Raw genomic sequence first — 27,944 nt, 5'->3', positions numbered from 1 at the left:
GACGTTATATCTACCTTCCTCTCAAGTAAAGTACACTATAAAGGGGTATTTAAGACGTTATATCTACCTTCCTCTCAAGTAAAGTACACTATAAAGGGGTATTTAAAACGTTATATCTACCTTCCTCTCAAGTAAAGTACACTATAAAGGGGTATTTAAAACGTTATATCTACCTTCCTCTCAAGTAAAATACACTATAAAGGGGTATTTAAGTCTCTACATCTAATTTTCTCTCAAGTAAAAGGAACAAGAAAGGGAATATTTACAATTTTCTCAAGTAGAAGAGACTAAAAAGGGGAAAAGGGAATATTTAAATCGTTATATCCAATTTTCCCACGTTAAAAAACAAAAACTAAAAACACACACTCATTTAAATCACCATAAGAAATACACCCTTAAGTAAAAAAAAAAAAAGGATTTTAAAATCGCAGTAATTACTTCTCCCACCTGAAAAGAGGGGGAGGAGAGAGAAGGGTAGTGTTTAGATCGTCACAACAACTTTACCTTCACGTAAAAGGGGATTAAACACAGCAATTTAAACCAAGCGAGAGATTAGAAAAGGGGGGACATTTTCGAGTTTATAAACAGATTCGACCTTTATTTAATTTCTTCGTAAGTTGAAAACGCTGCCATTCCATTCATAATTTATGCAAATGAGCTCTTCAGTTTACATCGCCAGCCGCAAGATTGTTTAGAGAAGCGGCGGCGGCGGCGGCAGCAGCGGGTCACTCGATCGACTCCACAAGCACGGAGGAAGGGGGAGGGTGGACAAGATTAATAGCCACTCAACGGTGGCTCCCTCTAGCAGACAATCCAGACCCTAGCGGACAGACAGACGTTATCATTGCTTAGTTCCTGTTAGTACCGCGAGGAGGTGCTACAATCGGGATGGCTATCTTGAAGTGTTGTTGTTGGAAATCCGTCAGGAGAGGTAGTTTTGTTAGTGGAATTTATACTTTGGTAAGTTTTATTTAGTGCAATTTTTAATTTAATTCATGGAAAAAAATATTTAAAAAAATACACTAAAACTAAATTTTATTTTCCTCGTCTTAAATAACTTTAGGAATTTCCTCCGTTGTAACACTATTGTGATCGATTTTAAAGCACGGTTGTTAACCTCTGAATAACGGTTTTTTCGAGTTAAAAAAAAGGTTTAAATGCTTTTAAAAGTGAAAAAATTATAATAATTATAAGACTAATAAATAATAAATTAAAATTTCCTCTCACTTCATACGTTAATTCTCACTTTTTCCATCATTTTTCGACACATTCCGCATCACCTCTCGCTTCTCTCTCTTGGAAGAAATATGATATATAATGCTTAAATTTAATAGATTCAAGCGCGAAAAATATAGGCCCTATTAAAGTTTTAATATATATATTTTTTACCTTCGTGGGGTGGACCAAAAAACGGTTAACCGTCGGTAAATCATAAATCTTTGCTCCGTCTCTTCTATGCGCAAACTTTATACCATTAATTACCAGCAACGGGACGTTGTTAAATGTTAACTGACTTTTGACCCAAACTGTATATTAGGATTATGTTTAATTAACATTTAAATATTTTTAATTGTGATTATTTAATTAAGTATAAAACTCGATTAACTGTAAGTCTTGTCGTAAGAAGTGCTGTGTTAATTTATAAAATTCTTATTATTTAAGCATAGTTTATGCAAATTAAAGTAGAAATTCATGGTTTAAATTAATTTAAATTTAAATTTTAATTTTTTAAATTAATTTAAGCGTGTTTTTTGCTGATTTTAACGAAGGAAATTTGTGTGTTTTCATTCACGACTCGGAGGCAATCAATTCTTCAATATTAAAGAAATTTCAATTAGTAAAATTGAAATTTCTTTAATATTGATGAATTTCTTGTTACTTTTTTTTCATTTCTACACTGTTTTATCGCATAAATTAATCATTAATTTATCGAAAAATATATATAAATGTGTAAATTTTACGCTTATTTTTTAATTAAAATTGCTTTAAAAGACATAAATTTTTCATCCCCTCAATCGGATCTTCTTCTTAAACCTGTAAACTACGGACACCTACCGTAACATGAAAAGATGACCTTTGTTTTGGAGGTTATTTTGTATGCTGGCCGCCGTTTACAGGTTACTTCGTACGCATTTTTGTTAGAAAAAGTATATGTTTTAATGCATACAAAATAACCTCCAAACAACGGCCATTTTTCTCAAGAATATTTATTTATTTTTTACCTTGAAATAACAAGAAAATGGTCACTGTTTACAGGTGTCCACTGTTTAGAGGTAATTTTTTTAAGGTATTTTTAGAACGAAAATACATATTCGTGGGAAAAAAATGGGGGTGGTCGTTGTTTGGAGGTTATTTTGTATACATTTTTATTAAAAGAAATGCTCTGAAAAAAAATTTTTGCTGTTAAGACGTGTTCGTTAAAAGAGGTTCTATTGTTAATATTTAAAATATATAAATAAGATATCTCTGTGTTTATTTTAGAAATAAAATAAGTAAAATAATAAAATTAAAATAGGTTTGCTTGCAATTTACGAAAGAAAATTGCTTAAATTTTAAATAAATAATATTTAAAAGTGCAATTTATAAATTTTCTCGTGATTCATTCAAATAAAATCGATTAAAGAAACGAGAGAAGGAAAGGGGGTGGGTGGGTAGGTCAAAAATAACGATCAAATATCAAAATTCATGCAGAGCAATTTGTATAGAGGAATTGCTCAATAAAATATAATGAATATTTAATGTAAAAAATAAAATAAAGCGATAAAAATTTAAAATTAAAGTAAAACCTGTCTAAAGCGGAACCTTGATATAACGGAAAACCTACTAAACGGAAAGAATACTACGGAAACTGCGTGTTAAGAACGAAACCTGTTCAAAACGGAACTTGCCAGACCGGAAAAAAAATTCTTTACCGTGTGGTTTACACAGGTTTTACTGTACTTTAATTAAAATATACAGTAAAACCTGTGTAAACCGCAATTGCGCAGTACTGAATACTTGTTTCCGGTTTGGGCGGTTTCGTTTTGAACAGGTTTTACTGTACAGTCGACCCCCCCATAACACTGTTGATTATTCCGTTTTATATGAATTCCATGTTGTACGAGTCACTTAATTTTACAAATACGTGAGCCGTTCACAGCCCGGTACACGTATTTGTAAAATCTAAGTGACTCGTACAACATGGAATTCATATAAAACGGAATAATCAACAGTGTTATAGGGGGGTCGACTGTACTTTAAATTTTTAATTGTGATTGATTTTAATTAAGTTAAGCCAATTTTGATGGATCATTATCATAATTTTTCAGCGAAGATTATCCTTCGTTTTAGTGAATTTTTAGGATTTATATAATAATAATTATCGTGTAGTAGCTACAATAAGAAGGCCCTATCTATAGTTTAATCCCTAGAGCTAATTTAAGATCTTTCTTATCTTCTTCTTATCATGCGTTACACAAGGGGCATACAATGACTTATACACATATTCTCTTAGGTATTCAAGTGTTCTACAACTTAACCTTCTTTCTTCACATCTCTTATGTGTTCTGTGAAGAGCTGAAGATAGCTGTAATGCTCATGAGACTATCAGAATGAAAGGAAACACCGTTACTAGTTGCATACTTGCAGGAGTTTCTTGACTAAAAGAGATGCAGTTTATTCGAAANAGTGAAAAAATTATAATAATTATAAGACTAATAAATAATAAATTAAAATTTCCTCTCACTTCATACGTTAATTCTCACTTTTTCCATCATTTTTCGACACATTCCGCATCACCTCTCGCTTCTCTCTCTTGGAAGAAATATGATATATAATGCTTAAATTTAATAGATTCAAGCGCGAAAAATATAGGCCCTATTAAAGTTTTAATATATATATATTTTTACCTTCGTGGGGTGGACCAAAAAACGGTTAACCGTCGGTAAATCATAAATCTTTGCTCCGTCTCTTCTATGCGCAAACTTTATACCATTAATTACCAGCAACGGGACGTTGTTAAATGTTAACTGACTTTTGACCCAAACTGTATATTAGGATTATGTTTAATTAACATTTAAATATTTTTAATTGTGATTATTTAATTAAGTATAAAACTCGATTAACTGTAAGTCTTGTCGTAAGAAGTGCTGTGTTAATTTATAAAATTCTTATTATTTAAGCATAGTTTATGCAAATTAAAGTAGAAATTCATGGTTTAAATTAATTTAAATTTAAATTTTAATTTTTTAAATTAATTTAAGCGTGTTTTTTGCTGATTTTAACGAAGGAAATTTGTGTGTTTTCATTCACGACTCGGAGGCAATCAATTCTTCAATATTAAAGAAATTTCAATTAGTAAAATTGAAATTTCTTTAATATTGATGAATTTCTTGTTACTTTTTTTTCATTTCTACACTGTTTTATCGCATAAATTAATCATTAATTTATCGAAAAATATATTTAAATGTGTAAATTTTACGCTTATTTTTTAATTAAAATTGCTTTAAAAGACATAAATTTTTCATCCCCTCAATCGGATCTTCTTCTTAAACCTGTAAACTACGGACACCTACCGTAACATGAAAAGATGACCTTTGTTTTGGAGGTTATTTTGTATGCTGGCCGCCGTTTACAGGTTACTTCGTACGCATTTTTGTTAGAAAAAGTATATGTTTTAATGCATACAAAATAACCTCCAAACAACGGCCATTTTTCTCAAGAATATTTATTTATTTTTTACCTTGAAATAACAAGAAAATGGTCACTGTTTACAGGTGTCCACTGTTTAGAGGTAATTTTTTTAAGGTATTTTTAGAACGAAAATACATATTCGTGGGAAAAAAATGGGGGTGGTCGTTGTTTGGAGGTTATTTTGTATACATTTTTATTAAAAGAAATGCTCTGAAAAAAAATTTTTGCTGTTAAGACGTGTTCGTTAAAAGAGGTTCTATTGTTAATATTTAAAATATATAAATAAGATATCTCTGTGTTTATTTTAGAAATAAAATAAGTAAAATAATAAAATTAAAATAGGTTTGCTTGCAATTTACGAAAGAAAATTGCTTAAATTTTAAATAAATAATATTTAAAAGTGCAATTTATAAATTTTCTCGTGATTCATTCAAATAAAATCGATTAAAGAAACGAGAGAAGGAAAGGGGGTGGGTGGGTAGGTCAAAAATAACGATCAAATATCAAAATTCATGCAGAGCAATTTGTATAGAGGAATTGCTCAATAAAATATAATGAATATTTAATGTAAAAAATAAAATAAAGCGATAAAAATTTAAAATTAAAGTAAAACCTGTCTAAAGCGGAACCTTGATATAACGGAAAACCTACTAAACGGAAAGAATACTACGGAAACTGCGTGTTAAGAACGAAACCTGTTCAAAACGGAACTTGCCAGACCGGAAAAAAAATTCTTTACCGTGTGGTTTACACAGGTTTTACTGTACTTTAATTAAAATATACAGTAAAACCTGTGTAAACCGCAATTGCGCAGTACTGAATACTTGTTTCCGGTTTGGGCGGTTTCGTTTTGAACAGGTTTTACTGTACAGTCGACCCCCCCATAACACTGTTGATTATTCCGTTTTATATGAATTCCATGTTGTACGAGTCACTTAATTTTACAAATACGTGAGCCGTTCACAGCCCGGTACACGTATTTGTAAAATCTAAGTGACTCGTACAACATGGAATTCATATAAAACGGAATAATCAACAGTGTTATAGGGGGGTCGACTGTACTTTAAATTTTTAATTGTGATTGATTTTAATTAAGTTAAGCCAATTTTGATGGATCATTATCATAATTTTTCAGCGAAGATTATCCTTCGTTTTAGTGAATTTTTAGGATTTATATAATAATAATTATCGTGTAGTAGCTACAATAAGAAGGCCCTATCTATAGTTTAATCCCTAGAGCTAATTTAAGATCTTTCTTATCTTCTTCTTATCATGCGTTACACAAGGGGCATACAATGACTTATACACATGTTCTCTTAGGTATTCAAGTGTTCTACAACTTAACCTTCTTTCTTCACATCTCTTATGTGTTCTGTGAAGAGCTGAAGATAGCTGTAATGCTCATGAGACTATCAGAATGAAAGGAAACACCGTTACTAGTTGCATACTTGCAGGAGTTTCTTGACTAAAAGAGATGCAGTTTATTCGAAATATATTGTTCCTGTTATATTCATTTTCGATTTATTTTATTGTATTATATCATAAATTCTATATAGGAGGGGATTATACACAGGAAATATAGACATATACAAATAATCATTACAAAAACAGCAATAATACTGTAATTAGTGAATTATACAGAGCTTTTATGAATTACCACGCGTGGTTCCTCATAGAGTGAAGAACCACGTGTATTTTAACCACACGTGATTCCTATAAAGAACCACGCGCAGTTCCTCAGTTTGATTCTTATTAAGTGCTTAAGGAGTACGCATGGTTCATGGTTCAACCACGCGTGTAATTCGTGCCCATTTTACTTCTTCGTACTGAATTTACTGCAAGCTCTGAGATACTTGGACATTCACACTTTGGTATGTCAATACAGACAACATATTTTAAAATTTAACAATTTGCACGATGTTTTGTACTGTACGTTAAACCCTTGTTGAATATATGGACCTTATCAGAGGAAAAATATTAGCTTCTTGAGCCAAATCCTTGTTGGGTTCAGCCAGGACCACAATGGAAAAGACAGTCTGCCATGAAGATTTCTCGGGGAGTTGATTGCTCGGATTCGATTATTGGTTTCCCAAAGCGGTAAAAGGACACGAGAGCGATTCTTTCGAATTCATCTGTAATTTTACTCTTATGGTATGGTGTGATAAGGAGAAATAGAGTTTGTAATCCACGCCACACTTTCTTGTTCATTTACAGTTGTACAAGAAAAATCAAATGGAAACTTTCATACAATTTTACAATAAATTACAATACGTGCAGTCATACCACTCAGAGAATATTGTTTATCACACTTAAAAATACTTTTATATCCCCCAACATTTGACAGGGAAATCTAGAGAAGGGAAAGGAAAGATGAGCAAATTCCCTTGTATCTCGAGGAATTACGAACCCCTACATAATGTTTTTTTTCATCTTTACTTCTTTATAGCTGTGCCCACCAATTCCCGAGTGGATGAAACTGATCGTGGATTTGCATCTCTCAACTGGTGTGGCGTTTTCCGGGTTTTCTTCAAGTTAGTAACACCTAAACGGGCTTTTTTTTCCATAAAAGACTACACTCGAGTCATTCATGTAGGCGTACACGAATAAAACCAAACCTTCCTTATTGTGGGGCCCCAATTTATATTATGCCCAAGGCCCCATCACACTCTGAGCTATTCTGACACCTGGCAAATAGAGTAAGAAGTTCTAGGCACTCTGTTATTGCTTCACTAACTGCTCTTTAAAATCAGCTAAACGATTCGAGTAAAGAGTCGATAAGATTCTTCCAAACCATTTGGTTTCTCGGGACATTCAAGAAAGTTTGTCAATGGTTCCCCCTTTTAAATTATAGTTCACATTAAGATTAAAAGCGTTGAATGTTTCTGATGTTTCCATAATTCTTTAATTTATGTTAACTGCTTTGTTTCAGTCGAACGTGTCTTTTAACAGTGATTAATCAAGATTTTTTTCTTCACTTTATTGATGACTTTAAACCATTTTGTATAAAAGAAGAGCAGAGGATTTAGTTAAGATGATAAAGGAAACTTTCTTTAGAAACTTTCAAGTAAATTTCTGGAATAATAAACGTGGAAAAGTGCCATTAAGACAATGTCTTAAGTGTGGCTTAGTGTTTAAATCTGATAAACTACATTATTTTCATCCTTAATACTTCATGGTTGTTTAAGACCGAATATTAATCTTACACGTTTAATCTTTAACAACTGTTTACATAGAGAGAGAAAGATAATAATAAATTAAGCTGTAATTAATTTTCTGGTCTTTTAGCCTTTCACTCGAATATTTAGTAAACTCCCGATATAGCGAAATCTTAAATGACCAAGCCTGTATTCCCTGTATCGAGAAATAATAGTATATATCAATAAAATTGTTTATTATATCGAAAGTTCATTATCCCTGCCATGATTTGGGGATTTTGAAACGTCGAGAAATCAAAAAATTAGGGGTTTTCTATATGTAGGAGTGTTAGTATGCGTGGGGCACGATTTTTGTTTACCAAATTTGAAGCTTTAATAACTCCTGTGTCTTTTGTCGAAAATTTCTGAAATTTTGCATGGAGGTTTGTATATTAGGGGCATTGATGCCATTAAATTTTAGTGGTTAAAGGTCAACGGGTTGAAGAGATACAGAGGGTGTCGCGTGTCATATCTCGAGTGGGGTAGGACGTACTGAAGATTTTGCTCGTTATTATTATTTATAATTCTTTTTTTATAAAACACATCTCTACCCTCAAAATTTAGGTCTCTTTCTATTTTATTGAATATAATAATTAAAAAAAAGTAGCATTATAGATGGTACCACACATCATTTTAATTAACTTTTTTTCCGGGAAAGTTACGCAACTTTTTGCTCGACTTTATTTATTATTGATCTTATTTATTTGTTAGATTTAAAAAGAATTAACCTTATATGTAATATAGAACTTCGTTTCATTAATTTTTATTAATTAATTAGCATTAACTTGTAAAAAAAATCAGCTTAAACTGTAATCAAAGTAATTAAAATTCGAAACTTTATTATTAAAATTTGTAATCAATGCGATTATTTTTTAGTTTCCTTTTTCCTGTATTTATTTTCTAGTCAAGTTGTTTAAGTGTTAAATCATTAAATTAAATAATGAAAACGAGCATAATATAATACAGTCGACCCCCTATAACACTGTTGATTTTTCCGTTTTATATGAATTCCATGTTGTACGAGTCACTTAGATTTTACAAATACGTGTGCCAGGCTGTGAACGGCTCACGTATTTGTAAAATCTAAGTGACTCGTACAACATGGANTAGAATATCCGTTACAAAAAATAACCCCTAGAATCCTTGTTACTAGAAGAACCTCCATTAGATAATCCTAATACTAGAAGAATCGATTAATTCCGTGAATCAATCCTTCTATAAATTACAAGGGATCGTCTTAGGGGTTGAGAAATTAAATCTAGTTTCGAATAGAGGTCAACAAGCGACAAAGATAGGCAAACCTTTGTTACGGCACTCAACCGAAAATTATTAATTGTAACTCTGTAAAAGAACATACTAAGGGGTTCATATTACATAAATATAATTAAAATATACAGTTTCATAATCACTTTTCTCTTATCGTTATAACGGGGGATTTAAATAATAATAATAATTTACAAGTTGAAGAGAAAATTAGATACTTTATCGAGTTTGAACACTTAAATACAGGTATCAAAACAATTACACAATGCTTTTCTTTTCTATAGAAAGACATTCTATTTGTCATGTTGGCGACGTAACGTCGCCTGTCGGTGTCACTTTTATTAATGATTTTTTTCTCCATCACACACCAATATGTGAGGATGCCACTCGATACGCCTATAGAAAATACATATAATTTTTTATTTATTTATTTATATAAATTTTAAATATGGCATTTAATAACATGCAAGCCTTCTATTATAATTTAAACTTATTATTTTTCTTCCTCCAACGATGTGTCTAACTCTTTTATAATAATGATACTATGTATAGGACCTATTATATACACACCCTATAATATCATATTATAGGGCTTACACATAGGCCTTGGCATCTCTGAAGTGGTTCCTTTTGACTTATTATATATAATATAATATATATGTAGAGCATACACGTAAAATTTACCTATTTAAATTTAAATTACACCGAAGACCAAATGACCCTTTTATTGAATATAGTATAAATTGAATTACCTTCTTGGAAGATGGCTAGCAACGAGGTCAGATTGAATTGGTAGAATAAGGCAACGAAACACCCGGATGACTTTATATTTCCCCTATTTAAGTGTTAGACACGCGAAGAAAATGTAAAAAGCTTCACGTTATTGAGGCACGAATCCACTGAAAATCCATCGTGAGGTACGAACCCAAGACCAATGGGTTGATGTCTCACTATGTAAGGTTTTCGTGGCTTCACGTGTTTTTCGCACCAATTTCTCACAGAACTCCACTGAAATCCACTGAAAATCCAACTTGGTTAGCCACTAGTGGCACGAATCCACTGAAAATCCAACCTGGTTAGCCACTAGTGGCACGAATCCACTGAAAATCCAACTTGGTTAGCCACTAGTGGCACGAATCCACTGAAAATCCAACTTGTTAGCCACTACTGAAAATCCAACTTGGTTAGCCACTACTGAAAAATCCAACTTGTTAGCCACTACTGAAAATCCAACTTGGTTAGCCACTTCTTGAAAATCCAACTTGGTTAGCCACTACTGAAAATCCAACTTGGTTAGCCACTGCTGAAAATCCAACTTGTTAGCCACTACTAAAAATTCAACTTGGTTAGCCACTGCTGAAAATCCAACTTGTTAGCCACTGCTGAAAATCCAACTTGTTAGCCACTACTAAAAATCCAACTTGGTTAGCCACTAGTTGGCACGAATCCACTGAAAATCCAACGTGGTTAGCCACTAGTAAGGTACGAACCCATGACCAATGGGTTGATGTCTCACTGTGTAAGGTTTTCTTGGTTTTCTTCACGTGTTTTTCGCACCAATTTCTCACAGAACGTTCTTCCCTGTTAGCCGATCGCCTATGTGTTGTGTTACCACACATTCAAGAAAAGTAAAATTACATTATTCATTATTTCAGAATTATCACATTTTTTTTAAAGAAAATATTCATGAGTTTTCATTAAAAAGTGACGTAAAAGTAAATCAATATTTTCATTTTTTTATTTTTATTTTTTGTCGTGTTCATTTGCTCCCCACCGCTACTAAGTAGCACATTTTTCTGTCATTTAATATGCAAAAATCGTGACTTTATTTGTTATTTTTTATAAAAAATAAAAGCCACAAACTCATCGTGATTCTTTATTCAATATTTTTAAAGATACGTTGACCTCGTTTTAGTGAAATTGCTGATGCAAATTTAATTAAAAGTAAAAAAAAAAAAATGTTTTATTGAAACTCGAAAAACTTTCATTTCTTCCTTTCTAAGTTTCAATGTGTTTTTATTACGTCATAAAAAATTTAATTGCGTCAAAGGTATAACGTTGAAAGGGGGGTTTTTATATATAAACTGGATATACATAAGAACTCTTTATAGCGATCGTTTTTCGAATTTTTTAAAGCTCCCTTTCTAATTTACTACTCAAATAACTAACGAAACTTTTAAATATTTTATACTACGAAGTAATTAAGATTTTTTTAATATAAAAAAATAACTCGAAGAACTTTACCGTCGAACCTCTCGATATAGCGCCAGATCAATAAAGCGCTACTGTGGTTTTAGAGTGGAGCAAGTAGTGGCGCTATATCGATGTACAAATCGAATTTAAATACATTAGAAACATAGCTAACATTTGCTTTTTAAATTATTATTACACATCTAAGAGAATATATTTACATTGTAATTTTATACGTATAATTATATCAAACCTCGATTTAACGCCGACATTTGTTTATCTCTGAAAATGGCGTAAAATCGAACGCGGTGCTATGGGAGTAACATATAAACAGTTCTGTCAGTTATCAGACACGGTATTCTACTAAATACAGTATAACCTCGATTTAACGATCCTCTATATAACACTTTCTCATAAAAAAATAAATAGGAAATCTCTCAGTATCTACGAAAAAACAATATTCTTGTAACTTCTCGTATACAAACTTGTGTATAGACCTCATTATAACATATAATTCTTACCGCTAGGAATCCCCCAATTTAGCGCCACACTCCATTTAATGCCGGTTTCAGAGTTAACGCCAAGTGAAGTTCGAGTGTATAACGATGGAGATTCATTTACGACTATTCATTGCTTCTTTACTAGGGTGGCGCTATATCGAGGGTTGGTTGCACTTAATCATTATCAGCTCAAATTCTTGAAGAATATTGTAAAAGAAGTGGGGAATAATTTTATATTCTCAATAAAAAAAAGAAACAATGGTCATTTTTTTACGTATCCTCCAGTGTCCGTTGTATAGAGGTTTTTGGCTGTACATATTGTAGAATATTGTGTACTGAAAGGACCTTTTTAATCTTACCCACAATGGGTTAAGTCACGCCCGCTGTGGGGGTGGTCGGGGTGATAAACGAGGGGGGTTTAAACTGGTTACCTTATTGGAAATCGCTTTGTCAAACGTTCTTTCTTAGTTCATTTCTTCTCTTAATTTTCTATATCAAATTTTTAGGACTTCCTTAAAGTGATTCTAATCGATATATCTACCTTTATTGTACGGCTTCTTAATTGCGAAAAAAATTCTTCACAATAGAGAATTCGAACAATGCGTAGTTTTTTTTAATTAAATAATTACAATTTATTCGTAAATATTCAATATTGACATTAAATAACGCGACTGAAAAGGTGAGGTTCCTCTCTAGAGGACTTTCTACAACGATTTGGCTCTTATTTACGTTGTCAGACACGTGAAGAAACCAGAAAAACCTTATGCAACCAGTGCATTATCTTCTTTTATTAAAACAAAGAGGCCATAGAAAATTAGAAATACTTCATTCGATATAAAGGGGTTTGATTGAATTGACGTTACTATAATTTACATAAAACATTGCTTTACAATTTTTAATTAAAACAAAAGTTTAACTTGTTACAATACTTTTATATTCTTCTCTTCTTCCAAGACAGAATGATTTAATGAATAATGAAAGGTTGTAAATTGTATGACTGAAGTTCTGTTCAATAAAGTTTGTTACGTTAAATAGTCTTCTTTATGTGTATATATTAGCAAGCAACAAACACAAAATCTCTGCAGGATCTTCAAGATTTTAAAGTCTTTTTTCATTAGTATTAAGTGAAGTGATGAGATCTGTCAATGGGGTGCCTCCCTGGTGAATTTTCTACGGAAAGTTTCTCTTAGAAAATCCCTGTTTGCGTGTCTAACACCCGAATAGGGATTTTATAGACACGTCAAGGAATCAGGAAAACTTCACGTGGGCAGCAGTTGGAGGGGCACGAACCCGCGACCGATCTCAGTTTACCATTCTATGCTAAACTGATGAAGAAAACTAAAAAAAACAACACAGCCAGCTTGCTGGTCAGATACGAACCGCGATATTGTACCAATGTTCAATGGTTTTTATCCCCTCGACTGCGGGTGGGAGATGTATTCAGGAGTATTCATTAACGTTCTATGAGAGTGGCTCTGTATCAAGGAAAGGAGTAATTATATAAGAGATCCTGTTAGTAATGAAGCATCTTAAGAAACGACTGCCCCTCTGCTACTCTACTAACCGAACAAATAACACCACTCAACACGGGTTAGCGCCTCTCCAACACAAATAGAGTTTTCTGGAATTTATTCGTGTCTAATACCAAAATAGGGGCAATTCTCTCATAAAAAGTCCTCAGAAGGCATCCTCGTCGAAGGATTGCATTGCCACAAACAAACACCAAAACTTTAAGACCGGTTAATGCACTCATAAAATTAAATTTACGCAGTAAAGAAGTAAAATATTACGCTTCAAAATACAGGAAACTTGTATTTGCATCTCGTAATGGTGAATCGATATCTTCAAGATGATCTGAAAACACAAGATGATATGTCTTAACTGATACCAAATGATATCTTTATACAAACATCTCTCTCTAAGTTAGATACAGATGCTATTATTACTTTTCCGGCTGTTATAATAGAGGAAAAGTATGGTGAACGATAAAAAAGGAAGACCTCTCTCAAGATTTTTATATTTTTAAACATAGGACACTTTGAAAATTTGAGAAATGCAAAAAAGTTCGGGATTAATTTATGTATATATTGATGTTAGTGTTTGGGGGGACGATATTGTTCATCCTGTTTGAAGCTTAATAACTTCTGTGCTCTTCGTCGAAAACTTCTGAAATTTTGCAGGGAGATTTGTTTATTAGAGTGATTGATGCTGTTAAATTTTGGTAGTTAAAGGTTAAGGGGGTGGGGAGATAAAGGGGGTCATGTATATCTCTAATAGGATAGGACTTAACTCCTAAACCCTTCGACCGGTTAGTACCAAATTTTTTATACCTTGTAACTCGAACACCCCACTTCTTGACACTTCGAGATAAACATAACAATAGCAGACTAAACTTTTAATTTACTTAATTAAATTAGATTTGAAATACAATTTCTACGTTAATTATCATTAGAAAGAAAAACGCTTAATAATTAAAGAATGTCGTAAAATAATTGGAAAATTTCAATTAAATATATAAGAGAATTGGCAAACATTATTAAATTTAGTGTTTGCCATGTTGAAACCTGTAAATTCAAACAACCATTAAAGTCTCATTCATTCTTGTATCGTGGAGAATCATCACCTGCACTCAATTTTCTTGTGTAACGAGCTGTGACCAAAGCAAATCAGACTTTGTTATTTTAGTTGTCTATGATCTAGATTCACTGTTTCATCTGACAGAATAAACGGGGTAAGTTTATCGATCGTCATTTCTGTAAACTTCGACTATTTTTCATCCAAAATAAAATATGTACCATATTCTTTCATCATCTCAAACAATTACGTCATGTATATATATTTTTCTTCTTCACCCTTCAGAATTGATGTTAATTGTTTATTAAAGAGTGAATTTATATACATTTTTTACACACTTTTTAAGGTTTTAATTACGCGGAGTCTCGATATAGCGTTTTTTCAAAGCACTGTGCTAACTCATCATCATGTTTTTCATCTAAGCTTACTAAAATATATATATATATATATATATTTCGGGATTAATTTCCCGAAAAAAAGCAATTTTAGGGAANTCCATGTTGTACGAGTCACTTAGATTTTACAAATACGTGTGCCAGGCTGTGAACGGCTCACGTATTTGTAAAATCTAAGTGACTCGTACAACATGAAATTCATATAAAACGGAAAAATCAACAGTGTTATAGGGGGGTCGACTGTATAATACAATAATAGTAATGCATGATTCTTCCTGAAATTTCGAGTTTTTTTTTTTAGTTTTTCCTTTCAACTGAGCCCAACGGTAACCGAGTGTATAAGACAATGAACACTGGTCGCGGGTTCGTACCTCACAAACAGCCACGTAAAGTTTTCTGTGTTTCTTCACCTGCCAAATACTTAAGCAGGCAAGTTTTTCATTGTTTCATTTAGTGCAGTCGGGAAAGTATAAAGAGTTAGACAAAAATTTCTCTTTCAATGACCAAAAATAGATGAAATTCGATTGTTAAAAGCCTCGATACACACTACAGAACTTGGTTATAGCACAAAATTGGTGCATAAATAAAGTAGAAGTTGTGATATGGTCTGGTATCTTCAAGATTCCATCTTCAAAATCCAAACTCCTCATTCTATTTCTATGGAGTTTGTGACGTTCCTATCGATTTCCCCCTATTGTACGTTTTCTTCCCAATCAGAAAAACGAAGAGATAATTGAATTATTGGATGTTTTTTTTTTTATTTTGATTAAAAAAATTAAATTTACATGAACTATTCCCTTACAAGTTTTTATCGGATCAAGGAGTTTTTTTTCCTTCTCTGGGGTGGGTGTATCTTAGAAATGACTTCTCTAAGCTACACCTACGTAGAGAAGGATGAAGAAGATTAGAATAAGATCAATAAAACCTCTTTTAAAAAGCTAATCATATTCAATTAATGCTTATAATAGATTAAGGAACATGGCCGGTTGTAGAACAATCCGAATCCATCATACTTGCTTAAAAAGAACGTGCTTTACCTTCTGTTCTTTTTAAGCAAGTTGCTGACACATAAAAAAAAATGCTTTTATGTGTTTTTATTAAAAATTTCTACTGTTTAACATATCTGGTGAGTTTTTATTACCCATTTTATGACCATAATTTTGTTCTCTCTCATCATATAAGCTCTTGCTACGTAATTAAATTATCTTTCATCATAACTCTTAAAGTGTAATGTCCTCTGTAAACAGTTTAGAATGTCACATTAAGTTAAACACAATTTTTTAACAATAATTATAAGAGACGTCTTGTCAAAAAAAAAATTATTATCGTGTAAAATTAGGGAAGAGGAATTTACAATAATTAAGGTAATGCGAGAACAATTTTACGTATGACCTTAATGTAATTAATTTTATATTGTTTGAATTATTTAAGATTAATTACAATTGAAAGCAACACAAAATTAATTTCATTTTAATTCTAATTAAGCTGTGTTACCTAATAAGAAAATTGTTTACAATATTAATCAAGTAAACAATAAAAGCAATAGAATCAGTCGAACCTCTGAACAACGGCCATTAACAGGAACATAAAAATATGGCCGTTGTTTACAGGTGTTCCTACTGGAGATTCATAATCACATTTTATTACCATCACGAATGCGATTTCCTTTAATTTATACAATAAAACCTGTTTAAAACGGAATGCGACGATACTCTCCAGAATTTTCGATTTTAGCAAGTTTCCGTTTTATACAGGTTTAAGGATTAATACTTATTTCATTAACTAATATTATGTTACTGAATTTATCTGCTGTTATTCTAAAAAAAAAATTCCGTTTTACACAGGTTATGTTACGCAATCGGTTCTCAACAAGTTTTCCTCTTCCTCAATAGACAGGTTTCTGATTTATAACGGCATTTTATATAGAAAATCGTTCAGTTCCTAGATTTATTTTCTCTTTAGGCAGGTTCCTTTCAGACAGGTTTTCAAAAATAATTTTTATTCATTATTCTTAATAGAATAAACGTAACATAGAAGAATTTTTCATAACCAGGTCCAGATAAAGAAGGCTTACAAGAGTCTGATAGCAAGGGGCTTCGAAACAGAGGAAAAAACCTCCAAATTTACATAGTTTTATGCCCTTAAAAATACTATATTCTCAAGTTTGTGGGCCCACTACCGGGCTAGTGGATACTGTGTTAAGTTAATAGCGTGTTTCCACCTCACCAATGAGCTGGCCACGTGATTTTTTCGGGTTTTCTTCACGTGTTTAACACCTAAATAGGGATCAGTTTCTTATACTATGCCTCCTGAGGCCACCCTCATTGGCAGATATCTCAAGTGATGTGTTCTCTTGTTGTATCAATCCAAACACTTAAAACTTGTTAAATATTTTACTTTATATCAAAAAATATTGCTTAATATAATAATAATTAAGTTTTATAATTAATTAAAACACAGGTTTTTATAGATTTTTAATTGTTAAATCGAAGTTTTAATCTAGTAAGAACTCAACTTGTACGTCAAGCTTTCCTTATATTTTATCGTTCTCTAAATTGATATTGATCCATCTAGCGAATGTCAAATTTTAACAAAATATTTTACTTATGACATGATATAGCTAACAGCAATATCTTCCAAACTTTATCAAACATTTGTAGAATATAGCACTTTCGTGATTTGTTGCTTCACACCTTAAATACCACAAGTTCATATAACTTCACACTCAATTTAATTCTTCCGTGTGCTGAATCTTGATGAAAACTTTCAAGAAAATTGAGATAAAAGTGGAAAAAAAAATATATTTAGAAATTAATTCAATAAGAACAAGTTGTAGACATTTATTTTTCTTTGAAAACTTTTAGTTTACAGGTTCTATTAGTACAGGGTTTCTCAATCAGGGACTAAGTGAAAGTGAAGAACAAAGAAAAGAAATGAATAATTTAAAATTAATATTAATCGTTATTGGAATAAGTTATTGGAGAATAAATGGAATAGAAAGAAACAGCAACAACAAAATAAATTTGTTTATTGAATACCTGCTGAGGAGGGACATACAAGTCTGAAACGCAAATTGTATGTGTCCAGGTAATTGAAAATAAAACAATTTTAATCTGTGTAACTGTGAGTCTGCAATCTTGTACACCAGTACGATAAGTCCTATTAATAGAAATACACTATTATAGTGATTAAAAGAATAATTTTGATTAAATTAAGGACATAGATGCATATTAATTTAGGGACTCATATTCTACTAGAAGAATCCCTACAAGAGAACCCCTATACTAGAGTTGTAATTAGAATCTCTGTCCTTTTGTCAATGGAATTTTTAAAGATTTTTCATTTACCTATGAAAGAAACCCTAGAATTCCCTTCACTAAAAGAACCCTTAGAAATTGCACCAATGTAAAAACCCTTATTGACCGTAAGAATTTCTTTTACTAGAATAATCCCTAGAATTTCCTTTACTACAACAATCCCTAAAATTCCCCATTATAACCCTAGAATCACCATTACTAAATGTCCTAGAATTCCCTTCACTAAAAGAACCCTTAGAAATTGCACCAATGTAAAAACCCTTATTGGCCGTAAGAATTTCTTTTACTAGATTAATTCTTAGAATTTCCTTTACTACAACAATCCCTATAATTCTCCATTATAACCCCTAGAATCATCATTACTAGATGTCCTAGAATTCCTTTTATGTCTCTTACAATCGCCATTACAAGAAGAATCTCTAGAATATCCGTTACAAAAAATAACCCCTAGAATCCTTGTTACTAGAAGAACCTCCATTAGATAATCCTAATACTAGAAGAATCGATTAATTCCGTGAATCAATCCTTCTATAAATTACAAGGGATCGTCTTAGGGGTTGAGAAATTAAATCTAGTTTCGAATAGAGGTCAACAAGCGACAAAGATAGGCAAACCTTTGTTACGGCACTCAACCGAAAATTATTAATTGTAACTCTGTAAAAGAACATACTAAGGGGTTCATATTACATAAATATAATTAAAATATACAGTTTCATAATCACTTTTCTCTTATCGTTATAACGGGGGATTTAAATAATAATAATAATTTACAAGTTGAAGAGAAAATTAGATACTTTATCGAGTTTGAACACTTAAATACAGGTATCAAAACAATTACACAATGCTTTTCTTTTCTATAGAAAGACATTCTATTTGTCATGTTGGCGACGTAACGTCGCCTGTCGGTGTCACTTTTATTAATGATTTTTTTCTCCATCACACACCAATATGTGAGGATGCCACTCGATACGCCTATAAAAAATACATATAATTTTTTATTTATTTATTTATATAAATTTTAAATATGGCATTTAATAACATGCAAGCCTTCTATTATAATTTAAACTTATTATTTTTCTTCCTCCAACGATGTGTCTAACTCTTTTATAATAATGATACTATGTATAGGACCTATTATATACACACCCTATAATATCATATTATAGGGCTTACACATAGGCCTTGGCATCTCTGAAGTGGTTCCTTTTGACTTATTATATATAATATAATATATATGTAGAGCATACACGTAAAATTTACCTATTTAAATTTAAATTACACCGAAGACCAAATGACCCTTTTATTGAATATAGTATAAATTGAATTACCTTCTTGGAAGATGGCTAGCAACGAGGTCAGATTGAATTGGTAGAATAAGGCAACGAAACACCCGGATGACTTTATATTTCCCCTATTTAAGTGTTAGACACGCGAAGAAAATGTAAAAAGCTTCACGTTATTGAGGCACGAATCCACTGAAAATCCATCGTGAGGTACGAACCCAAGACCAATGGGTTGATGTCTCACTATGTAAGGTTTTCGTGGCTTCACGTGTTTTTCGCACCAATTTCTCACAGAACTCCACTGAAATCCACTGAAAATCCAACTTGGTTAGCCACTAGTGGCACGAATCCACTGAAAATCCAACTTGGTTAGCCACTAGTGGCACGAATCCACTGAAAATCCAACTTGGNAATACAGTCGACCCCCCTATAACACTGTTGATTATTCCGTTCTATATGAATTCCATGTTGTACGAGTCACTTAGATTTTACAAATACGTGATCCGTTCACATCCCGGCACACGTATTTGTAAAATCTAAATGACTCGTACAACACGGAATTCATATAAAATGGAATAATCAACCGTGTTATAGGGGGGTCGACTGTAATTATAAATTTTTTTATTCATAAACATAAAAAATTGTACCATCTTCTCAGCTAAATTTTGATCTTTTTGATGGTTTATTGGAATTTATTTTCAAAAACGAGTAAATTAAATAAACAACTGAAGACATTTCCTTAAAAATATTAGTATCTGAACTCACCACTGTGGCACTTTTGGCGCTGCAAACAAAGAAAAAGAAGTTTCATTTGCAGGAAACTTAAAAAGTGCGGTTTATAGAGGACAGGTTAAATACCCCTGCTTATGGGGGTACTTTATGTACTCTTACCTAGTATTTAAATTGTTTTAGAAAGGATTTTACTATATATTTGTATAGGGTGATCCAAAATTCAGTTAACTATTGTTAAAGCTAAATTACTGTCTTTTCCAAATACTTATAAGTTTGTATGTAATAAACTCTGGATTTTACTTTTCCAATTACCTAACTATGTAGAAATAATAGCGTATCTTACGGAGATGTCGGGTTCGATTTCCATTTTACTTGCATTGTTTCCGCTTTCCTCGTGTTATTATAACTGAACAAAAGTTGAAGATTGCACAGGGCAACATTACAGCACAAGGAAATCGTAAAATTTGTTGAAATTTCATATGAAAATCCTCCAAAAATGATTGAAATTTCAACGCGTTTTCAACCATAAAAATCATATTTAAATGATTTTTGAAATGTGACATAAAGCGATCTTTCAGAACGTTCTACTCGTTCAGTTGCAATTGATTTTTATATAAAATATTACACTCTAATTGAAATTTTTATTTGAAATATGTCTTAAGACTTTAAATTTTTTTTACTTAAAAAATTAATTAGGGAATAAATTGGTCTGAAAAACAAGCCAAACTAACTCTAAATAATTGAGTAGATAGCTTAACCTTTTTTGTGTGAATTCAAATTTAGAAAAAATTCCCACGAAAAAGCAAGGATTTTTTGTGTGAAATTCAAATTCAGAGAGAATGTATTAAAAAACGTTCCTGCACAAATGTTTCTGCAACCGATTTTAGGGAAAATCCGTTGAAATTCCTACAAAATTGTTTCTGAAAGCAATTTTAGGGAAATATCCCTAACAAATTCCTAAACTGAATTTAGGGAAAAATTCGTTGAAATTCCTACACAATTGTTTCTGCAACCAATTTTAGGGAAATATCCCTAACAAATTCCTAGAAAAATAAAAGAATTTTTAGTGTGAAATTCAAATTCAGGTAAAAATCTAAAAAAAGTTCCTGCACAAATGTTTCTGCAACCGAATTTAGGGAAAATCCGTAGATATCCCTACACAATTGTTTCTGTAACTAATTTTAAGGAAATATCCCTAATAAATCTCTGCAAGAATGCAAAGATATATATATATATATATTTGTTGACATCAAAAACAGAAATATTTTTAAAGAAAATTCTTACTAAAATTGTAAAGATATTTATTTCTTTCTGCAAGAAAGCTGAGGGAAAAAATTCCTACATTTATATTTGTAGGAATTTTGTTTTTCGTGAGCTAGATTTTATAGAGTTTGGCTGACTTTCTATTATTATTAGGCAGCTATATTTACGCTTGAATATTTATAATTGATATTTTAATTAGAGAAATGTTTTCACAGAAAAGAAAAAAATATACGATAAATGTAATAACTCAATAGAAATGATGAATATGGACCCATATAATACCCAAAAATATGGGTTTCTTCGAGAAAGCGGCCCTTATTTAACTGTTGGACACGAGAAAAACCCGGTAAACTGCACGTGGCCTGCCGTTGTTGAGGTGCGAACCTGCGAGCAACTAGCACAGGCTTTATTGTAATTTGCCTTCTTCATTATCACAAGTTTGATAAATCTCTTTTGAAAATATCTTAATAATAACTTTAATGAAGCTGAACAAATTCGATTTTTTCCGAGTGAAATAAAATGGCGACGTTCTCTTAATTAATGATCTATTATCAGGGAGAAGATAAAAGAAATTGAGATTGATTTATTCCAGAATATTTTAAAAGTAAAGATCTGTTTTATTGGTTGAGTGTGTACATTTTTTTGACGTAAGTTTTGACGTCACTTTTAAAAATTTCTTTTTGTAAACTGTATGACGTCAAACTGACGCAAAAATTAATGATTCAAGTGTTAAATACATTGTAACGATTCTTCCATTGGGAATGAATTTTGATTCTAAATGAAAAATTTCCGTAAATTCTAAGTGTTTTAATTAAATTATAAAAGAATAAATTGTAGAAAAATCCCTACAAAAATATTCAATTTAAAAATTAAATATTGTAAATAAAAAGACTTTAAAAAGCATAAATACCTTATATTTATATACCAAGTAGTGTTGGGGTTGACAGTTTCCTCGTTAATCTCGGCTCTTTGTGTGTATTTTCTGTGCATTTTTTTTTTTCTGTGAAATCACAGGAGGTAAGGTATTGTAAGACACTCCCTGATAAATAACTCGACACTGTCGAAGTATAAACAGCCAAAGGGGGTTTGGAATGCCCGGAGGCCATAGAAAAATCATACATTTTGGAAAAACCACTAACGAGTGAGCTTAGTAAATGAGTTTCGGTAAGAGAATTCCGCTTAATGGAGTCGTGTATATCTTTTATATACAGCATTGTTAATGCTCCCGGGCATCCACTTCGATTACTAAACAGAATTACTCGTTGGTTCTGTATGGCACATTAAAAAAAAACAAATGGTTCTTCCTTTGACGTTTAATGTTATCAAAGAAATGCTAAGTAGCTCTGTAGTAGATTTATTTAGGATATATTATAACTTAAATTAAACTACTCCGAGCCGAATTCTAAAGGGGAAAAAATAGGTTAAACAAATATTTAAACTAATTAAAATTAAATTAAAGATCATTTTAATTAAGGTTTCACTCTGGGCTATGAAACCGCTGATAATAAATTATAGGGGAGAAAAAAATTAATATAGAATTTTTATTAATGAAATGATTGATGATAGAATTTTTTTTACGTAAATTTTTACTCGTTAGTTCTCCGCCATTTTAATTATTTCTACATTTTTCTTAAAGGTAGGCTCAAAATTCAGTTAACCATTCTAAAGATTAAATTTTAAACAATCGGAAATTAATAAGGAAAATAATAAGAGAGTTATTCGATAGACGAAGCTTGGTTTATTTATTTTATGAAGAAGAATTTGCCCTGGAACTTGTAATAAATTGGGTGTAGTTCGATTATATTGTAATCAGTAATTTATTTTTATTACTTACAAAGTAAAGTTAATAAAGTAAATAAAAGTTAATTTTGGTTGATTTTATTCGTATTTTTTTCTGGTATAAATAATTCTTAATGCCTAATAAAAGATAAAATTCTTTATAAAATTGAATTAACTTATAGATAAGTGACGAGGGAGGAATTTCAATGAGAAACACGTATCTGTTTAGGTGTTGAACACCTGACAAACACGAAAAACTCCTCCATGTGGCCAGCAAATCAAATGCGAACCCACGACAAATCAGTGTTGCATCTGTTCGGCCATTCTAGTGAAAAGGGTCCAGAGTTGGGTGTATGTAAATTAACACAAGCTATATCTTAGGGTCATACAATATAAGATTATAGTTTAGGGCTTCTTATTTAAAAATTTATCAGTATTTTTGTAGAAGAACTTACATTTTTATGGAGCTTCTAGAGATCAACAGGCTTTCGCATTTGTAATTAGACCAGACCCCATAAGGACGATTTAAAAGCTGGTTTTGCTGCTAAATTATACAATAAGAGTAAATTTAGGAGTGAAATTTGTTTTTAAACGCATAAAATAAATATTAATATACAATTTAAAGCATTATTCATTAAATTATTGAACAGTTAACGGGAGGCACTAACATATACCAACTCAATTAATACTAATTACGTGTGTGATCATCAGAGGAATTGATGTGGTGGTTTAATGCAAAGCACACATGTACCATCTGTGCTTTCTGGGAAGACTATTTTTCTAATGAAATTGGCAACTATTTAGATGTTAAACACACGAAGAAAACTGGAAAAATTTCACGGGCTAGTCGTTGGTGAAGCACGAATCAGTGTACAACGACCTGTGTTTAGTGCTTTTATCTACTTGGTATCAGTGGTATCGACCAGCAACCAATACATTGTATTCTAAGATATATGTCTAGTTACAATTACATTCAAATATGACCGATATACCGTAATTGCAATAATGAGTCGACCAGCATAGGTAAGAGATGGGAAAATGCCGTCACCTGCAGTAGCAATAATAAATAAAAGTTTCTTGTCTAGACTGTGCTGGAGATCTCTATCTCCCCTCTCCTCTTTCCTCTCTACCTTGCTTCTTTCTGCTCACTTCATCTCTATCTCCCCTTCTCATTCCTATTTTCATTCTCTCTCTCTTTTCTTCCATGCTTGAAGACACCAGACCAACAAAATTTAACAATTTCCATACATGTATCTGTTATATTTCCAATGTTTCTAAACAAAATTACAATTTTTTAAAAATAATTTTCGTGTATTTTTTATACTGCACTCATACATTGCTATAGTAATGATTGTCACACTGAAATTACTTCGATTTAAAAGATAAATGTTTGAAAGTTCATCCAATAGTTACAGAAGAAAGACAATTTTGGAGTTTTGATCATTAAAAAACTTCATTAACCAAACATCAAGATAGAATTTGATTTTGTTTTTTTTTTTTCTTCAAGACATTAAGTTTCTTTTTAGAAATTTTGGGCAATGAAATGCGTACAGTTGTAGTTAGTTCAGACAGACAGACACATTAGCAAAGAGTTTATGAGTTATTGAAAAAAGAATTTCACATTCATTTCGTTCTTGCCTGGGGCTTTACGTGTACTAAAATTCCTACTTTTTTTACAATGTAATCTACAAAATTATATCAAAATATAAAAACGAGGAGAAAAATAAACAAATAAAGTAAATTATCAAAAACTGAAAACAAAACTTTGGATATTTTTGCCAGGTATGAACGTAAATCAAGTTTAAAAGTTTGAGAAGAAATCCCACCGGTAATCGAGTGAACAACACTATTGAATACACTGGTAGTGGGTTCACATCCGATTAATAAGTTACCACGTGCAGTTTTCTGGGTTTCGAGTTGACAGTGTGCCGTTTTCCGGGTTTTATTCTCGCGCGCGATACCTAAATAGTGCCCACCGGTGGCCAAGTGTTCTTCGTACCTGAACACTGGGAGATCGGTCGTGGGTTCGCGCCTCGCTCGGACGGGCTGGTCACGTGGAGTTTTCCCAGTTTCCTCCACATCTGTAACGTCTAAATAGGGGCCAGTTTCCCTTAAAAAAAACTCCCGGAAGGCATCTCCCCTAGGCAGATCGCCCAAGTGTTGCGTTGCCATAACCAAACAAACCGATACCTAAATAAGAATTGACAGCTGGATGGTCGAGAGATTAAGGTGGTACCTTGACCCGGTATCGAAAACACCAGCAATTTTCGGAGTTTAGTTCGTGTGGATATATTGGGTTTCGTCCCTCACCACCCGACTTCACCCTTGTGGATTTAGCAGGACCCATAATGGGCTTGCAGAAAGGCCCTTTTAGTTCCCACAGATAGGGGATTTAAAAAAAGGAACCTAAATAGGGGCCAGTTTCCCGTAGAACTCCACCCCCTTGGTAGATTTCCTGTGTTGCGTGGCTCATCCTATCAAACCAATTCACTTTAAGAATAATTTCCATTACACGTCTATAAAGATTATTAGAGTTTTAATGGTTTTAATGGTTCTACACGCTAAACCGAGGGAGAAAAATATAATTAAAATTTAGCTTTCAATTAAATGCATTTAATTAATTTGCATACAAAATCAAGTAATAGAATTGAAATTATTAAGACAATTAGGAGCTTTTCTATTAGGACTATTAAGATTTCAGCAATCGTAATTGCCCATTCTCTTGATGACTTTCTTTCGACATATTTAACATTCTCCGAAGAATAAGAATAAGAAGAAAAAAAAAAACAATTTAATTTGATAAATTTGTGTTGCTAAAGATAAATGACAGAAGTAATTTACAGCTTTACTTGTAATCGGTTATGGAACCTTCACATTTGTGGAGGAGGAGCGCTCGATATCCGAAACTTGTGTAATCGTGTAAGCTGGCCCTTGATTAAATTCCAACATCATTCTACATCTGGCCAATCGTCGGTTGAAGTCATGAAGTCCCAAATGCCCCCAATCACAAGACAACTTAATCAGGGAAATTCCTGCTTACAATCAATGAAATGAAAACGAATCTTTTTTCATGTGTATCAGCTCTCTGAAGAATAAACGCTTCATTTATTTTTATTTTAACAAATTAATTTTATCAAAAGAAAATGTCTGACTTAATAAGAATTTATGTCTTAAATAATTATTCTTTTCGATGATATTTGCAAAAGGATAGAAATCTTCCAAGCGCCTCAAAGCAAGGGCGCTTGGAAGATTCCTTATGTGCAATTACTCCTAAAAGACTGTAGAATCTTTCAAATAGTATAGCTCCTACACCCCTACGTTGCTCCTACATCTCTACATCTTCCTACATCCCTACATAATTCTTTCATCCTCACATCCTTCTATATCCCTACATAACTCCTACACCGATATGTAAAGAGTGAAGAGTCAAAGCTATTCCATTATTATTCTTAGTTGTGTAATTACTGCTAGTCAATAAAGACGTAGCTTAATCATATCAAATCTAACATCAACGTTATAACCTCGGCGATGATCTTTTGTCGACATTCTCTTTCGATCTAGTTACACTAAAGTTATATTTCCTCCTTTATCTTATTTAATGAAGTAATCTTGTGTTACACGGACAATACAATGACTACCGAGCTCTGTGTAAACAAATAAAATTTATTATATTTTAATGTAAAATACAAATACAGTCGAACCTGTGAACGGCGGCCACTGACGGGAACGTAAAGAAAAAAAAATGGCCGTTGTTTACAGATAATTTTTTATGGACGTACTATAGTATTATCTACTCTAATATTAGCGATTTAATTGCCGTAATAATGAATTTTGTTGTATCTTACGCGAGGTAGGAGAAATAATTTCCTATTTTAATGAAGAATAATAAAATAAATACATTGTTATTGTTTTAAAATTACGCGTCAAACGCGCACTCATGCGATGCGTGTGACACTGTTCTCATTTATCCTTCATAGGCCATTAATGGGAGTAAATTTTCGAACACATCACGCCATATCTGTAAATTTACATCATAACATCACGTAATCTTCGTGAATTTTATCAGTTTGAATGATCAAGAAAAACATTTGGGGTCATAAAAGACGTCTCTTTAACTTCATCTTCCCCCTCCCCCGAAGCAATTTTACGTTTTTCAATATATACGATGATATGATATTTTAAATTTAAAATCGATTTTATTTACATAAAATGACGGAAAAATTGCATTAAAAAAAAAAAGATAATAATAAAAATTCAAAAGAAAATTGTTGGAATTCAGTAGAGTAATAACATGAATTTCCTGGATCGATGAAATGAGCCAACGCAATACATAGGAAATCTACAAAGAGGGGGCCTCCCGGGGCCTTTCTTTAGGGTATTGGCATGTATTTCGGTATTAGACACATGAAGAAAAGCCGGAATATTACAAGTGCCAGCTGAAAACTATGAAAAATGGACATGCCAGCTGAAAACTACACATGCCAATCCAAGATCCGCTCCAAAAATGGTGGTGGGTTAACGCTCCAAACATGAGTGCACATACACTCATTTTTGGAGCGTTAACCCACCACCATTACTATTGTTTTCAGTACCACTGAATCACCAAAGTTCAGTTTATTATTTACTCGGTTGATGAGGTGTGGCATAGCAACCCTTAAGCGATGTAACGGGGGAAATGCATCCCGGAATGACTTCCCATGGGAAACTGGCGTTATAAACGTGAATAAAACCCGTATAACTCCATGTGCCAACTCGTTGGTGAGGCGCGAACCCACGACTAACT

General features: G+C 32.2%; 1 protein-coding gene across 1 annotated transcript in view; it reads left to right on the top strand.

Annotated features, from left to right (window-relative positions):
- The first annotated feature begins 569 nt into the window (after positions 1-569).
- Positions 570-27,944, top strand: part of LOC111641974 — a 35,260-nt gene continuing 7,885 nt past the window's right edge. Inside the window, exon 1 of the mRNA XM_023388233.1 lies at positions 570-960. Within this exon, the coding sequence (XP_023244001.1) occupies positions 889-960 (72 nt within the window). The 5' untranslated portion in view covers positions 570-888. The remainder of the gene's footprint in view (positions 961-27,944) is intronic.

Source organism: Centruroides sculpturatus, unplaced genomic scaffold, assembly GCF_000671375.1.
Source record: "Centruroides sculpturatus isolate CEXI.00-Female unplaced genomic scaffold, Cexi_2.0 scaffold113, whole genome shotgun sequence".
NCBI classification, from domain to species: domain Eukaryota; kingdom Metazoa; phylum Arthropoda; class Arachnida; order Scorpiones; family Buthidae; genus Centruroides; species Centruroides sculpturatus.
This window is presented reverse-complemented; position numbering and strand designations above follow the sequence as displayed.